Source organism: Equus caballus, chromosome 12, assembly GCF_041296265.1.
Source record: "Equus caballus isolate H_3958 breed thoroughbred chromosome 12, TB-T2T, whole genome shotgun sequence".
Taxonomy (NCBI): domain Eukaryota; kingdom Metazoa; phylum Chordata; class Mammalia; order Perissodactyla; family Equidae; genus Equus; species Equus caballus.
Window position 1 is genome coordinate 46,335,605 of NC_091695.1, and position 16,220 is coordinate 46,351,824.

At 45.4% G+C, this 16,220-nt stretch overlaps 1 protein-coding gene across 17 annotated transcripts in view; it reads left to right on the forward strand.

The window, feature by feature from the left end:
• The window catches only part of LOC111775994 (PTPRF interacting protein alpha 1), a 99,598-nt gene extending 83,626 nt beyond the window's left edge, over window positions 1–15,972 (forward strand). For 9 of the 17 annotated variants that reach the window (XM_070228967.1, XM_070228969.1, XM_070228972.1 and 6 more), the window contains 3 exons: window positions 8,870–9,045; window positions 10,024–10,092; window positions 10,983–12,235. In XM_070228967.1, the coding sequence (XP_070085068.1) occupies window positions 8,870–9,045; window positions 10,024–10,092; window positions 10,983–11,255 (518 nt within the window). In that variant the 3' untranslated portion in view covers window positions 11,256–12,235. Of the gene's footprint in view, window positions 1–8,869; window positions 9,046–10,023; window positions 10,093–10,982; window positions 12,236–13,606; window positions 13,675–14,588 lie in introns of those variants that run through there. The other 8 variants (XM_070228971.1, XM_070228974.1, XM_070228979.1 and 5 more) reach the window with 2 other exon arrangements.
• The last annotated feature ends 248 nt before the right edge of the window (window positions 15,973–16,220 follow it).

Below are 16,220 nucleotides of genomic sequence, written 5' to 3' on the forward strand. Positions count from 1 at the left end.
GCTCCAGCTTTGTTGTTCTTTCTCAGGATTGCTTTGGCTATTCAGGGTCTTTTGTTGACCCATGTGAATTTTAAGATTCTTTGTTCTATGAAGAATGTCATTGGGATTCTGATTGGGATTCCATTGAATCTATAGATTGCTTTAGGTGGAATGGACTTTTTTTCTTTTTAGGAAGATTAGCCCTGAGCTAACTACTGCCAATCCTCTTCTTTTTGCTGAGGAAGACTGGCCCTGAGCTAACATCCATGCCCATCTTCCTCTACTTTATATGTGGGACGCCTTCCACAGCATGGCTTTTGCCAAGCAGTGCCACGTCCGCACCCAGGATCCGAACCGGTGGACCCCGGGCTGCTGAGAAGCAGAACGTGCGCACTTGACCGCTGCACCACCGGGCCGGCCCCTAGAATGGACATTTTAACTATGCTTATTCTTCCAAATCCATGTGCATGGAATATCTTCCCATTTCTTTTGTCATTATTGATTTCTTTCAGTGATGTCTTATAGTTTTCCTTGTATAGATCTTTTTATTTTTTATTTTTTTATTGCAGTAACATTTGATTATAACATTATATAACTTTCAGATGTACATCATAGCATGTTTCAAATTCTATGTAGATTCCATCATGTTCACCACCCAAAGACTAATTACAAGCCATCACCACACACGTGTGCTTAATCACCCCTTTCACCCTCCCCCTATTAAATTTATTCCTAGGTATTTTTTTTTTCATGTTGTGAGATTTTTACTTTATTTTATTTTTTAAAAAAATTTTTATTGAGTTAATGATAGGTTACAATCTTGTGAAATTTCAGTTGTACGTTATTGTCTGTCAGTCGTGTTGCAGGTGCACCCTTCACCCTTTGTGCCCACCCCCCCACCCCCCCTTCCCCTGGTAGCCACTAATCTGTTCTCTTTGCCCACAGGTTTAAATTCCTCATAGGAGTGGAGTCACACAGAGATTGTCTTGTCTATCTGACTTATTTCACTTAACATAATTCCCTCAAGGTCCATCCATGTTGTTGCAAATGGGACGATTTTGTTCTGTTTTATGGCTGAGTAGTATTCCATTGTATATATGTACCACATCTTCTTTATCCAGTCATCTGTTGATGGGCACTTAGGTCGCTTCCATGTCTTGGCTATTGTAAATAATGCTGTGATGAACATTGGGGTGCATAGGACTTTTGGAATTGCTGACTTCAAGCTCTTTGGATAGATACCCAGTAGTGGAATGGCTGGATCTTATGGTAGTTCTATTTTTAATTTTTTGAGGAATCTCCATACTGTTTTCCATAGTGGCTGCGCCAGTTTGCATTCCCACCAGCAGTGGATGAGGGTTCCTTTTTCTCCACAACCTCTCCAACATTTATTACTATTTGTTTTAGTTATTTTTGTCACTCTAATGGGTGTAAGGTGATATCTTAGTGTAGTTTTGATTTGCATTTCCCTGATGATCGGCGATGATGAGCGTCTTTTCATGCGCCTATTGGCCATCCGTCTATCTTCTTGGGAGAAATGTCTGTTCATGTCTCCTGCCCATTTTTTGATCGGGTTAATTTTTTGTTGTTGAGTTGTGTGAGTTCTTTATATGTTATGGATATTAAGCCTTTGTCGGATGTATTACTTGGAAATATTTTTTCCCAGTTAGTGGGTTGTTTTTTTGTTTCAGTCCTGTTTTCCCTTGCCTTGAAGAAGCTCTTTAGTCTGATGAAGTCCCATTTGTTTATTCTTTCTATTGTTTCCCTTCTCTGAGAAGACATGGTGTCCGAAAAGATCCCTTTAATACTGATGTCAAAGAGTGTACTTCCTATATTTTCTTCTAGAAGCCTTATGGTTTCAGGTCTTACCTTTAGGTCTTTGATCCATTTTGAGTTTATTTTGGTGAATGGTGAAAAAGAATGGTCAAATTTTCATTCTTTTACATGTGGCTTTCCAGTTTTCCCAGCAGCATTTGTTGAAGAGACTTTCTTTTCTCCATTGTAGGCCCTCAGCTCCTTTGTCGAAGATTAGCTGTCCATAGATGTGTGGTTTTATTTCTGCGCTTTCAATTCTGTTCCATGGATCTGTGCACCTGTTTTTGTGCCAGTACCATGCTGTGTTGATTATTGTAGCTTTGTAGTATGTTTTGAAGTCAGGGATTGTGATGCCTCCAGCTTTATTCTTCTTTCTCAGGATTGCTTTAGCAATTCGGGGTCTTTTGTTGCCCCATATGAATTTTAGGATTCTTTGTTCTATTTCTGTGAAGATGTTATTGGGATTCTGATTGGGATGGCGTTGAATCTGTAGATTGCTTTAGGTAGAATGGATATTTTAACTGTGTTTATTCTTCCAATCCATGGACACGGAATGTCTTTCCATCTGTTTATATCGTCATCCATTTCTTTCAGAAAAGCCTTGTAATTTTCATTGTATAGGTCTTTCACTTCCTTAGTTAAATTCACCCTGAGGTATGTTGTTCTTTTTGTTGCGATTATGAATGGTATTGTGTTCTTGAGTTCTTTTTCTGTTAGTTTGTTATTAGAGTATAGAAATGCTACTGATTTATGTAAATTGATTTTATATCCTGCAACTTTGCTGTAGTTGTTGATTACTTCTAAAAGTTTTCCAATGGATTCTTTGGGGTTTTCTATATATAAGATCACGTCATCTACAAATAGCGAGAGTTTCACTTCTTCCCCCCCATTTGGATTCCTTTTATTCCTTTTTCTTGCCTGATTGCTCTGGCCAGGACCTCCAGTACTATGTTGAATAAGAGTGGTGATAGAGGGCATCCTTGTCTCGTTCCTGTTCTCAGGGGGATGGTGCTCAGTTTTTGCCCATTGAGAATGATGTTGGCTGTGGGTTTGTCATCTATGGCCTTTATTGTGTTGAGGTAGTTCCCGTCTATCCCCATTTTGTTGAGTTTTTATCATAAATGACTGTTGGATCTTGTCAAATGCTTTCTCTGCATCTATTGAGATGATCATGTGGTTTTTCCTCAGTTTGTTGATGTGGTGTATCACGTTGATTGATTTGCGGATGCTGAACTATCCCTGTGTCCCTGGTATGAATCCCACCTGATCATGATGTATGATCCTTTTGATGACTTACTGTATTCTGGTTGCCAAAATTTTGTTGAGAATTTTTGCATCTGTCTTCATCAGCGATATTGGCCTGTAGTTCTTTTTCGTGCTGTCCTTGTCAGGCTTTGGTATCAGCATGATGTTGGCCTCATAGAATGTGTTAGGAAGTGTTCCATCCTCCCTAATTTTTTGGAATAGCTTGAAAAGGATAGGTATTAAATCCTCTCTGAAAGTTTGGTAAAATTCCCCAGGAAAGCCATCTGGTCCTGGGGGTTTATTCTTTGGGTGCTTTTGATGGCTGTTTCAATCTTTGCTTGTGATTGCTCTGTTCAGATTGTCTGCTTCTTCTTGAGTGAGCTTTGGGAGGTTGTAGGAGTCCAAGAATTTATCCATTTCCTCTAAGTTATCCATTCTGTTGGCATATAGTTTTTCGTAGTATTCTCTTATAATCCATTGTATTTCTGCGGAGTCTGTTGTTATTTCTCCTCTTTCATTTCTGATTTTGTTTATTTGAGCTTTCTCTCTTTTTTTCTGTGTAAATCTGGCTAGGGGTTTGTCAACTTTATTTATCTTCCCAAAGAACCAGCTCTTTGTTTCATTGATCCTTTCTACTCTCTTTTTTGTTTCAATAGCATTTATTTCTGCTCTGATTTTTATTATTTCTCTCCTTCTGCTGACTTTGGGCTTTGTTTGTTCTTTCTCTAGTTCAGTTAGGTGTAGTTTAAGATTGCTGATTTGGGATTTTTCTGGTTTGTTAAGATGTCCCTGAATTGCGATGAATTTTCCTCTTAATAGAGCTTTTGCTCCATCCCATATGAATTGGTATAGCGTGTTATCATTTTCATTTGTCTCCAGGTATTTTTTGATTTCTTCTTTAATTTCTTCAATGATCCATTGCTTGTTCAGTAGTGTATTGTTTAGTTTCCACATCCTTGTGCCTTTCTCAGCCTTTTCCTTGTAATTAATTTCTAGCCTTATAGCATTATGATCAGAGAAGATGCTCGTTATTATTTCAATTTTTTTAAATTTGTAGAGGCTTGCCTTATTTCCCAACCTATGGTCTATCCTTGAGAATGTTCCATGCGCACTTGAGAAGAATGTGTATTCTGCTGTTTTTGGATGGAGTGTTCTATATACGTCTATTAAGTCCAACTGTTTTAGCTTTTCATTTAGCTCCACTGTTTCCCTGTTGATTTTCTGTCTGGATGATCTGTCCATTGATGTGAGTGGGGTGTTGAGGTCCCCTACTATTATTGTGTTATTTTTGATATCTTCTTTTAGGTTTGTTAATAGTTGCCTTATGAACTTTGGTGCTCCTGTGTTGGGTGTATAGATATTTATAAGCATTATTTCTTCTTGATGAAGTGTCCCTTTGATCATTATGTATTGGCCCTCTGTGTCTCTCTTTACCTGCCTTATCTCGAAGTCTGTTTTGTCTGATATAAGCATTGCGACACCTGCTTTCTTTTGTTTGCTATTAGCTTGGAGTATTGTCCTCCACCCCTTCACTCTGAGCCTGTGTTTGTCCTTGGGGCTGAGGCGTGTTTCCTGGAGGCAACAAATTGTTGGATCTTGTTCTTTAATCCATCTTGCCACTCTGTGTCTTTTTATTGGAGAGTTCAGTCCGTTTATGTTGAGGGTGAGTGTTGATGCATGAGGGCTTAATGCTGTCATTCTGCCGCTCGTTATCCGGTTTTCCTGTGTTTCCTTTGTTTCTTGTCCTGTGTGTTTTAGCCTACCCATTGACTTCTGCAGTTTCTTATGCTGGGTTTCTTAGATTTTTCCTTATTTATGCTTTGTGTCTCTGTTCTGCTTTTTAGTTTAGTGGCTACCCTGAAGTTTGTATTCAGAATCTCATGTATAACAGTCCATTTTCTGGTGGTCTCTTACTTCCTTAGCCTAGATTGTTTCAGTCCCTTTCCTCCTCCCCTCCTAAATTATTATTTTCATCTCGTATTCCAACTTGTGTTGTGAGTTTGTGCTTAGGGTGATAAGATTGACTTTGCTTTGGTGATTTCCTTCCCTTTATCCTAATGCTATAGTTGAATATTTGCTATCCTATTCAGATTCTATGTATTTGTCTCCTTACTCTGTGTTTTGTGACCCCTTTCTCCTTTATTTTTCTTTTTTCAGGTATGAGAGCCTTCTTGAGGATTTCTTGTAGTGAAGGTCCTGTGACTACGAAGTCCCTTAGCTTTTGTTTGTCTGGAAAAGATTTAATTTCTCCCTCATATCTGAAGGATATTTTTCCTGGATAAAGTATTCTTGGCTGAAGATTTTTATCCTTTAAAGTTTTGAATATGTCCCTCAAATCTCTCCTAGCTTGTAAGGTTTCTGTAGAGAAAACCAATGAAAGTCTGATAGGGGTTCCTTTGTAGGTTATCTTCTTCTGCCTTGCTACCCTGAGTATTCTTTCTTTGTCCTTCATTTTTGCCATGTTTACTACTATGTGCCTTGCAGTAGGTCTTTTTACATTGACAAATCTAGGAGATCTGAAAGTTTCCTCCACACGCATTTCTCTCTCAATCCCTAGATTTGGGAAGTTCTCTTCTCTTATTTCGTTGAGCACACTTTCTGCTCCATTTTCCTTTACCATGCCCTCAGGAATTCTGATGATTCTTAAGTTGCATTTTCTCATTGAGTCAGCTATTTCTCTGAGCTTTTCTTCAGTTTTTTAAATTCTTAGTTCTCTTTCTTCCTCTGTCTCGAGCCATTCAGCCTGTCTTTGATTATGCTAGTTTGCTCCTCTATGGTGTCTACACGGGCATTCAGGGAATCTGTATTCTGTTTTATCTGGTTCATTGTATTTTCATCTCTAGTATTTCTAATTGATTCTTCTTTATAATTTCAATCTCTTTTGTGAAGTAACTCCAGAACTCCTTGACTTGTTTCTCTATATTTCCCTTTACCTCATTGAATATTTTGAGGATAGCTATTTTGAATTCCTCTTCACTTACTTTACCCATTTCCAAGCCCTCAGGACATAATTCTGTGTTTTTATTGTTTTCCTTTTGGACTGGAGCTTTTATAAATTGCTGGATGGTAGAGGAGAGGTTTTTGTGCATGATGCTGTTATTTGGTTGCAGGTACAGCCTGTCGCCACTAGATGGGGGTCGAGAGCCTTGGTTCTGAGCCCTGCGCCTTCAGCCACGATGGTGGCGCCCAGCTTGGGTTGAGGGAGGAGGGACACTTTCTCTCATGCCGACCTGGATTGGCACAGCTCTCGCTCTCTGGTCTCCCAGGGCCCTGGCTTGCTGGGGTTCCCCCACGCGAAAGCTGTCCCCTGTTAGAGGGTTTCTGCTGCTCCAGCGGTGGGAGTCCTGCACGATCTCCCAACGCACGGCCCCTCCCCTGCTCCTTCTCACACCCACGGCAGCGATCCCAGTCTCTAGGGGAGGGAGCGAAGACCCCGTTCCAGCTCCTCCGATGGCGGCTCCAGCCTCTCCACCTTCTGTCATTTGGCTGCTGTGGGTCTCTGAGGATTTCTGTTATTGGGATTTTTTTTTTTTTTGGTTGGAAAGCAGTTGCTCTTTTTAGTTGTAATTTGGAGGGGAGAGAGTCCTGGGTGAGCTCACGCCGCCATGTTGCTGACGTCACCCCTATTCCTAGATATTTTATTCTCTTTGTTGCGATTGTAAATGGGATTCTATTCTTGAGTTCTTGGTCTCTTAGTTTGTTATTAGAGTATAGAAATGCAACTGATTTTTCTAAGTAGACTTTGTATCCTGCAACTTTGCTGTAGATGTTTATTTCTAATAGTTTTCCCATGGCTTCTTTAGGGTTTTCTCTATATAAAATCATGTCGTCTGCAAACAGTGAGAGTTACACTTCTTCACTGCCAATTTGGATTCCTTTTCTTTCTTTTTCTTGCCTAATTGCTCTGGCCCAAACCTCCAGTACTGTGTTCAGTCAGAATGGTGGGAATGGGCTCCCTTGTCTTGTTCCTGTTCTCAGGGGGATGGCACTCAGTTTTTCCCCGTTGAATATGATGCTGGCTGTGGGTTAGTGATTTCCTATTTTTAAAAATATTAGGAAATTTGTTAAGTGGAGAAAACTAGTCTGGCATCATTACAGAGGAGGGAGGGTTGGAAATGAGTGCTTTTAAGACCCTCCTCTCATGGCCTGGTGGTTAAAGTTTGGCCCCCACCACTCAGCGGCCCAGGTTCACTTCCTGGTCGCAGCACCACACCACCTGTCTGTCTGCTGCCGTCCTGTGGGGGCAGCTCGTGTAGAAGAACTAGAATGACTTACAACCAGGACGTACAACCATGCCCTGCGGCTTTGGGAGGAAGGACAATCCTCCTTTGAAGCCAGAGCACTTGTGCCTGTTTTCTTGTGCTTACGTCAGTCTGCGTGAACCGTCTCAAGGGGAACACTTCTCCTGTGACTTGTTCTGACTTGTGTACTCCTTCACTCAGCAATGCCACTCCGTGCCACACTGCTGGATAACAGCAGGGCAAAGACAGACAGGACTCTGCTGTCAGCTCACTTCACTCCAGTGTGGCGATTCTGCTCTAGCCATTTATCAGAGGGCTTCAGGAGCGCAGACGGAGCCCTGTGGCTCTGCCTCCAGGGCTCAGGGGGCAGCACAGAGGCGCTGGTTCAGCTGGGCCTTGGAGGTGGAGGAGGAGCTCCTTAGCAGGGGACGATGGCAGAGGCGGTTCAGTGAGAGCGCAGGTGGGGAGATGCAATGGGAGCCTCTCACCCGGCATGCCTCGTAAGCATCGACTACAATAGTCTGCTTTTAAGTAAGACGTTAACGATTAAGCTCAAAGTAAAATCTCCCAGAATTTTCAGAATAAAGAAATCACTAACAACAGTAATAATAGGTAAGACTTAAGAACTCGAAGCACTTTCAGAGGTTAATTATTTAATCCTTCCCACAACCCCGTGCGTGTGAGTGCTGTCTTCTTCCCCAGGTTTTACAAAGAAAGAAACTAAAGACAAAACTGGTTGAGGTCACAGCCCGTTTAAAGGATAGTCTGGTCATGATTGAGCTAACGTGAATCACAAGAAAAACCATAAGCCAACTTTTATACTATATATATATATACACACTTTATACTATATATGTAGTGCGTATATTTTGTATTATATATATAGTGTGTGTGTGTGTGTGTATAGTATAAAAGGGCATTGGAAATAAAATGTGTAAATCAGTTTTGTCTGTTTTCTGTATCTGTTTTAAATCTTTTTATAGTTGACAAAAGTTGTCTTTGGAAGTGATTGGTGAGCATCCGGAGATATTTTCATGGAGTGGCTATTTTTAGATCTCTACTAGAGCGAATTTAATAATGGATCACTTCGTGTGGTGTAAGATCTTCCCCCAGTCTCTAATATGCTGGAGAGTATCTTTAAGTTTCTCTCTTTTTAAAATGAGACAACCAAAAAGGCTTCAAGGAAACGAGCTTCAAGATTACAAATGAGAGATTTGTGTTGAATCGAGCAGGGCGCCAACTCCTTCTCTGACGAAAAGAAAGTGTTTCAGAAACTCGGAAGGCCGTAGAGGAAGCGCGCTCGTGCCTGGTGGGCATTCAGCTTCTTCTCTGTCCTTCTGGTTTCTGACCCTGGATCCTCCTCATTTTCTGTTCTCTAGAAAATAAATGTCCGTAAGAACTTCATTGCTCTTGGGTTCTTTGGCAGCATGAGTTCTAGTGGGACAGGTTCCCTTCGATGGAGGAGTGCCGAGGCATGACCTCTAAATGCAGCAGCGGTTGCCTGCCCACCTTCTGTGTGCTGTTACAGGTGTGCATGATGAAGACAGCTTTGTGCAGACGCCGTTCTAATTGTTTCTGTTCACCTGTAGACGTGCTTGTGTGGAGCAACGATCGAGTGATTCGCTGGATCCTCTCAATTGGTCTTAAAGAATATGCAAACAATCTGGTCGAGAGTGGCGTTCACGGTGCACTTGTGGCCTTAGATGAAACCTTCGATTTCAGCGCACTGGCGCTCTTGTTACAGATCCCTACGCAGAACACACAGGTATGCTGCAGAGCCGGCCCGGCTCTCACTCACGTTCAGTCAGGTCTCCTGATGGAGACGTCTAGCTGGTTAACTGAGTGGACACAAAACTTCACAGTACCTCAGACAACTATCCCTAAGCTACAAAATACTGGTTCCAAACCAGCAATGCTTAATTCTTCATTATTTTTGCCTGTCCTTCCATTTCCTGTCGCCAGCATGAGAATCTTGCAATAAAAAAAACAAGGGGAAACTTAGTTCAAGTCCATATGCTCGTAGGAGTGACGACATGTATTTAGTTCTTACGTGGAATGAGAAATACTCATGGGTACACCGATGGAGATTCTGTTAATTTTGTTTCTATTGCCCTGTGTGATTCTTTTTGACACACGGGCTCACCTGAGAAATCAGGAAATTTATTCTTCTACAGAAGATTGTATGTCTTTTGCCAATACCCCCCATCCCCCGACCAGCACCAACCCGCAGAGCACACTTTCGTAGATAGTCTGCCAGCGGTCATGGGTCCCTTTCCCTGAAAGCCCATCCGTGGGCTCCGCAGGAATCCCCTAATTTAAAATGTGGTTGTGGGGGCCAGCCCAGTGGTGCAGCGGTTAAGTGCGCACGTTCTGCTTTTCGGCAGCCCGGGGTTTGCCAGTTCGGATCCCGGGTGCAGACGTGGAACCACTTGGCAAGCCATGCTGTGGCAGCGTCCCACATATAAAATAGAGGAAGGTGGGCATGGATTTTAGCTCAGGGCCAGTCTTCCTCAGCAAAAAAGAGGAGAATTGGCAGCTGATGTTAGCTCAGTGCTAATCTTCCTCAAATAAATTAATTTAATTAAATTAATTAATTTAATTAAATTAAATGCTGTCGTGGCTCAAGGTGTTTATAGCCTGAGCTTTTTAAAAGTCTTGATTTGAAAAACAGTTGTGATATGCTAACATCCTTCAGATTAGATTGATGAAGCTTTGCGGTATTGTTGTTTTGTTATGATTTCAGGCTCGCGCTGTCTTGGAAAGAGAATTTAACAACCTTTTGGTCATGGGGACGGACAGAAGGTTTGATGAAGTGAGTTTTCAGCCTAATGAATTTTAAATTTGCATTCAGTGTGAATTATTTGTTTATACGCACGTGAGCCCCGTCGGCAGTCTCTCTTCTAAGTGTGGGGATGATTTTACCTCCTGAGCTAAGCTTTGCTCTCAAAAATGTGTTAACAAATGAGATAGTAAGAAACTCATATTTTCAGTCTGAGGTTTTCTGTTTTTAAAATATTTGCTATTTAAGTTTTGATAGCCCTCAAAAATGTTGTTCCCATCAACATTGGTGGCAGCCGAGGCATGGTGTCCGTGGGCTATGTTTGGGGACCGCTGGATGTCTGACCCCAATCCAGAGTCCCTGTGCTTTGGAGAAACCTGTTAGAAGGAGATTAGAGAAACGCAACATGTTAATTTCCCCTCACACAGTCGTGACTTGTTTGTTCCCACACTGTTTTTATTCTTTCCTTTGTTGCACGTTAAGAAAACGTGAGTTTGCCTGGTGACTAGGAGGACAGCTAAAGGAGCGCTCGCTGGCTCTTCCCCGGCTCTAAGGCAGAACTGCTTACAGCTTGGAAACTATTTTAAGACAAATAAAAATGTATTATCTTATACGGCAAGAAGATGATTTCTCCAAGATAAGAAAGGAAATGGGGTGATCACTAGGAGGCACATGCACCTGGGCGGCCCAGGGCCGTCCTCATCGATGCCCAGCGAGGGCCCCACATAGTGTTACTGGGCCCGTCACTCTCAGAAGTTCCCGGTGGGGACAGTAGATCCTGTGGTTATCAGGAACGGGTTAAAGAGGTGTGAACAAACATGCAGTGACAAGTTCAGCAGTCATGTTCAAGGCTGGTAACTTGACTGTCTATTTTTGTCCTTTATTTTAAAATCAGTCTTGTTTTCTGTCCTTTAATTTCCCAGGACGATGATAAAAGCTTTAGGAGAGCACCTTCTTGGAGAAAAAAATTTAGACCAAAGGATGTTCGTGGCTTAGCTGCTGGGTCCGCAGAGACTCTCCCCGCCAACTTCCGGGTCACCTCCTCTCTGTCCTCACCCTCCATGCAGCCGAAGAAGACGCAGCTGGACGGTAGGTGTGCAGGGGCGGCCAGCCGCTGTGGGCGGCAAGAGCAGCTTTGTGGCTGGAATGTTAACAGTGATCCAGAATGGCCTCTTGGATGTGTTACAAGGCATTGAGTACTGGTGCATGCCCAGGTTAAGTGTTTTAAAATGAATCCTAACATCTGTGCATAACAGTTTAACAATAATGTAGGTTTTTTAGAGTCTTGTCTGGTTGAATCTTAGCATATCCTTCCAACTAATAAAGCTGAGCGTCGCGTGTGTTCTCGGCGTGCTGAGTGGACGTCCTGTAGCCTGTGTGTGTGGCAGGCAGCCCTGGAAGGCTCCGCCGGAAGGTGGTGCAGCAGCTCTCGGGCCACGCCGGGTGCTCCCGGGACGTCTCTCCCCCTGGAGAGGTGACTGAGTCCATCTTAGAGAACACAGTTTCCCCCTCTGTGAGCCTTCCCTTTCCTCCCTCCACCCCTGCTGGCGTTGGTCCCTGTCACTGCGCACCATAAGGACGGAGAGGAGGAAGAAGGTGAGCCTGGGCAGGTCGTCACTGGAGCGCGGTGGGCCCTGGGAGCGCACGAGCCTTGCAGTCAGGGTTCCAGATGGAGCTTGCGGTTTTCCCTTTGACCGCCGCTCCGCTTGGAGGACACGGCTGATGACAAGTTGGCTGCGCTTTACTGACAGACCTCTCAGCTCTGACCGCGGCCCCCACGATGACAGGATCAAGGGCAGATGGCCTCGGTGGACCCTGGCTCTGCCGCTGAGGAGGGGCACAGCCTCGAGCACTGTGCCTCAGTCTCCCCGTCTGTAGGGCCGTCGTCGTACAGCCGTGTCCTCTTCAGCGGCTGTGGCAGTGAAATGGCTGCTCCTCGTCAGGCTCGTAGGAGGCGTCTGCGGGTCCTGGTCCCGTGTGGTGCTGGCCACTGGGGCCATTGTAGCCGCACTCCCGTTACGAAGGACTTCGTTCTCGTCTCTGTGGCCGATGGATCGGCTATAGGAAAGGAAGCGCTTTTAAAAATTGTCCTGAGGTGGCTTTCACAAGTTTCCCTGTTCTTAGCCCTTCCCATACGTAGGTTTGTGAGTTTGGCTCTGACTTGCCTGTATCAAAATGAGAGAAAAGCGTGTGTGTGTAAAGCCTTCGCTCAGCCGGACGCTTGGTGAGATGGCCCCCAGGGCAGCACTGCTGCTGGAAGCCTGCATCTCTCTGCAGAGCTCAGTGATCTGGTTAATGGGGCAAGAGCAGCAGTGTCTTCAGTAGCATTCTTATTCCAAGGAGCATGAGGTAATTTGTATAACTCTAACGGTAACTCGGCCCTCCACTTATTGAATAGGCTGCCGGAGCGCCTTCTGATTTTCTTCACAGCTTCGTGCCCAGTTTCCTCAGAATCAGTCACACTTCCCGTGTTCAGTATTGACGGCGACATTTAGATTAGAGTTCAGATAAATTAAAAATAAGCCTAGAGTGAGGTGTAGGGAATATATTATATGGAAGACGGCTGTTGACCCTTGTAGGAAAACTGAGGCCGAACCCCGGGAGAGTGGACTGCTCAATGCCTTCTTAAATAAGGGGCGTCGGGGAAGCTGCAGCTGGCCTCCTGGGACCTCAGGGTCAGGATTTGGAAAGATGACCCATGCTCACCGACAGTGCCAGCTGTCGTGCCATCTCTTCTGGAACCACGGCACCTTCTTGATAAAACGTGTTCCTGCTGGACCCGTGGGAACACAAACTGTGTAATTGGCAGTCGGGAATATCTGCTCCAGGTGTTTGCACATTTCCTGTCCAGGTTGCAAGGGAGAGTCGGGGCTCACCTCTTGGGCCGTGCTGTGTGTTTCTCGACAGGAACAAGGCCTCAGTGGTACACATCACTTCCGGCAGAAACTGAGACTGGGTTTTAGTGTTCTTAGATGAGTCATTGTCCTCTACCCACCCCCTGCAGCCAGGCCCTGGGGAGGAGTGCCCTGGACGCTCCCTCAGACAGGCGCGGAGGGCAGGTGGCCCGAGGGCGCGTCTCCCTCAGGCCAGGCCTGCATATGACTCCGGTCACCTGCACCCCATGGTGTCTAGCGCTGCCCCGGGTTATCTACCTCACACCGGCCTTGGGGATATCACGTTTAGGCCCCGAAGAAAAGTCTAGTTGCTCTGCAAATCTAGAGAGTTTCAGGAGAAACAAAGTTACCAGCTGAAGTAGTTGTCACTTACACAGAGGACATCACGAAGTCTGTATCATCTGAGGCGTCCTTGCTGTCGTGAGATTAGCTGCCAGTGGCTCCCAGGGCTGCTGGGGGCTGAAGAGAACCCCCTCCTGGCGACGCTTAGGTTCTCTTTCCCTGGCTCGCCCGCTCCCATCTAGCAGTTTCCCTGGGAGCCCTCAGTAGGTGGTGTTGTAGGTGTGCAGATGTGTGTGTACGTGTGCCCCGTGTGACGTCTGAAGACTAACCGCACGCTGTGTTTGCACGCTTCCTCCCCGGTGTCGGAGCAGGCAGCGTGTCGGGAGCGCAGAGGCTGGACGCCGCCACGGTCAGGACTTACTCCTGCTGAAGCCCCGTGGTGAGTAGAGGGCTCCGCGTGCCCGGAGGCCGCAGAGGCGGCCGGGTGACCGCACGGGGGCGCTGCCTGGCCCGGAGAGCCCGTTTCCGTTCCTGCAGGCCTTTAGGAACACGCACGCAAGCCCGGCTGCACCCGTTACGTGGTTCTGGTGTTCTGTATGCTCACAGTTGGTCACAGAGGGGTTCGTGTATCCTCATTTGTTAAGGAAAAAAATGTATTTGCATTTTTTCCTTAAAACTGAACGTGCTGGACTCTTTTCAGTATCTGCTAATGTCTTTTGGGGGTGGGGAGGCAGGAGAGCAGCGCGTGGCAGGAGCTCACCGGCTCAGCTCTTGGCTGGAGACCACCCGTGGTTGAGAGCGCCCGGCACGGCGGCTCTCCGCCTTGACCCTGGCATCCGCGCTGGTGTCGCTCCCAGGTCAGCGGCGCCCGCTGGCTTTCTTAGAAATACACGTTCTTGAATGAGCCGCACCCCGCATGGCCAGGTTTCCTGGGGCCACGCTGTCGTGAACCCTGAGGGCCTGGCGGGTGGTTTTAAACACACAGCTGCGTTGCCATCTCAGGGGTGCAGTTACGAGCAGCCCGCTCGCGCTGAAGGGGTGACGTGGGGCTGGGAGCCCAGCCCCTGCTCGTGGCGCCAGGGCCGGGGGCTCTGTTCCGCTCTCCACTTTTCATGTCTCCGCCAGAAGGTTTGATTGGTTTCCTAATCTTTTTAATTGGTAACTTTTAGACATACGCCAAAAGGAAGTCAGCAAGGAATTTTCTCATTGATACGCGTACTCCTTGACGTTTCATCTCAGTTCTCAAGCAGCTACAGCGCAAGGGGCAGGGAGGCAGGGCTGGCCCTCGGGACACAGGTGTGCGCCGGGCGGCCTGTCCTGAGGCTGATTGTCCTGTTTGTGCTTCCTTTCCAGTTTACCCACACTACTTCTACAGATGACCGTGCAGCGCTCGGGCCCCGGCGAAGACGGCCTTTCAGAATTCAGTGGATCTGCAATCTGTTGATACTTGTTACATGGACCCTAAGATATTTTATTACAGAGTTTTTAATTAGTGAAAAATTCACGAATACCATAGAGAAAATATTTTAGAATTTAATGTTTCTTATATTTATGTAAACATATGACTTCGTTTATATAGTTACTTACTTTTTCATATCCAGGCTATAAATATCCTTTCAAATCGATTCTGTTCTTATATCTAATTTTAGTCTTTCAAACGAATGTACTGTAATGCTTGTATGTATAAATCCTATGAAAAGATATAGGGCTTTTGTAAATTATGCATTTATTGTAATTATCATTAATTTTTTAATAATAATCGGCGAGAGAGAAGAGGATTTTACTGCATTTGCATTTGTAAGATCATCATGACATGGTGCGCGTTATCCTGACAAATGTAACCAGCTCTACAACAATCATTTTGAAACAAGCAGACTTAATTTCAAGCAATTGTGTTTTAATGACTGACCTTACTCTACTTTTTCTAGCAAGAAATGCTTTATTCTGCAGCGTGAACAGACTGAAAGTACCTGGCGTTAAATATGAGCTTCTGATAAAATTTGGGCTGAAGGGGCCGTCAGAACTGTGAGCATCTCTGGTGGCTCTCAGTAGCTTGCAGAGCTCGTCCCTGGGGACCCGCACGGCTTGTCCTCAGCGCCCGGCACGAGCCCCAGCCGGGAGCACTTCTCTCGGCCGCAGGAAGGGCTGGGGGGCTCTCTGGGCTCTACCCCTACGGGCGGACGCGGGCCCCCGCCCCGCTGCTCTTTGAGGACCAAGCAGGAAGCACCGCGCTCTGCAGGGACGCTGGTGCGGGAAGAGGAAGGCGGGGGCTCCCGGAAACCAGGAAACCACGCAGTGCGACTCTACTAAAGGCCTTATTTTTTCTTATGTAAATCATCCTTTTACATTTGTTTGTAAACATGCTGAAAGGAGGGACCTAGTGGTACATTTTTAGCTTTTGACGATATAGCCGTTTTGGACTGTCTAAGTAGCAGATGTAACTTTTCCTTTTTAAATGGCACATTAAAGAGCCAGCAGGAAATGTGTTCCGACCACGGTGCGTTATTTATTATACAGCTCATTTTGTCGGTGGACGGCGTGTCTCTTTACATTCGGTTTCTGCTTTTAACTTCCTTGTACGATTTGTTGTTACACTCTGTTTTCTGTTAATCTTTTGTGAACTTCCTGATTATGTAACAAAGTATGTACAGTCTCCTTTTGAACTATTTTTATCACAGTATTATTTATTGCTTTCTTTCAATAAAGTACTGAGGCGTTTTCCACTGCCAATAAAGGATACTGAGAATAAGCTGTCATTCTGTGACAAATCGGCCGCAGCTGGCTCATCTCCGGCTCCAGGCTGATTCAGTGGCGGCAGCGTCGTCGAGTGGACTTTCTTGGGTAGAAATCAGTTGACAGAATGAAAAAGCTGGGGATGGAAGCACAGGATGGGGGCGTCCCCGCCAGGAAGCCCAGGTGCTTCCCGCCTCGGCCGCCGAGGCCCAGACCCTCTCTCGCTGAGACCTGGGGGACCAGGCCCGGGCA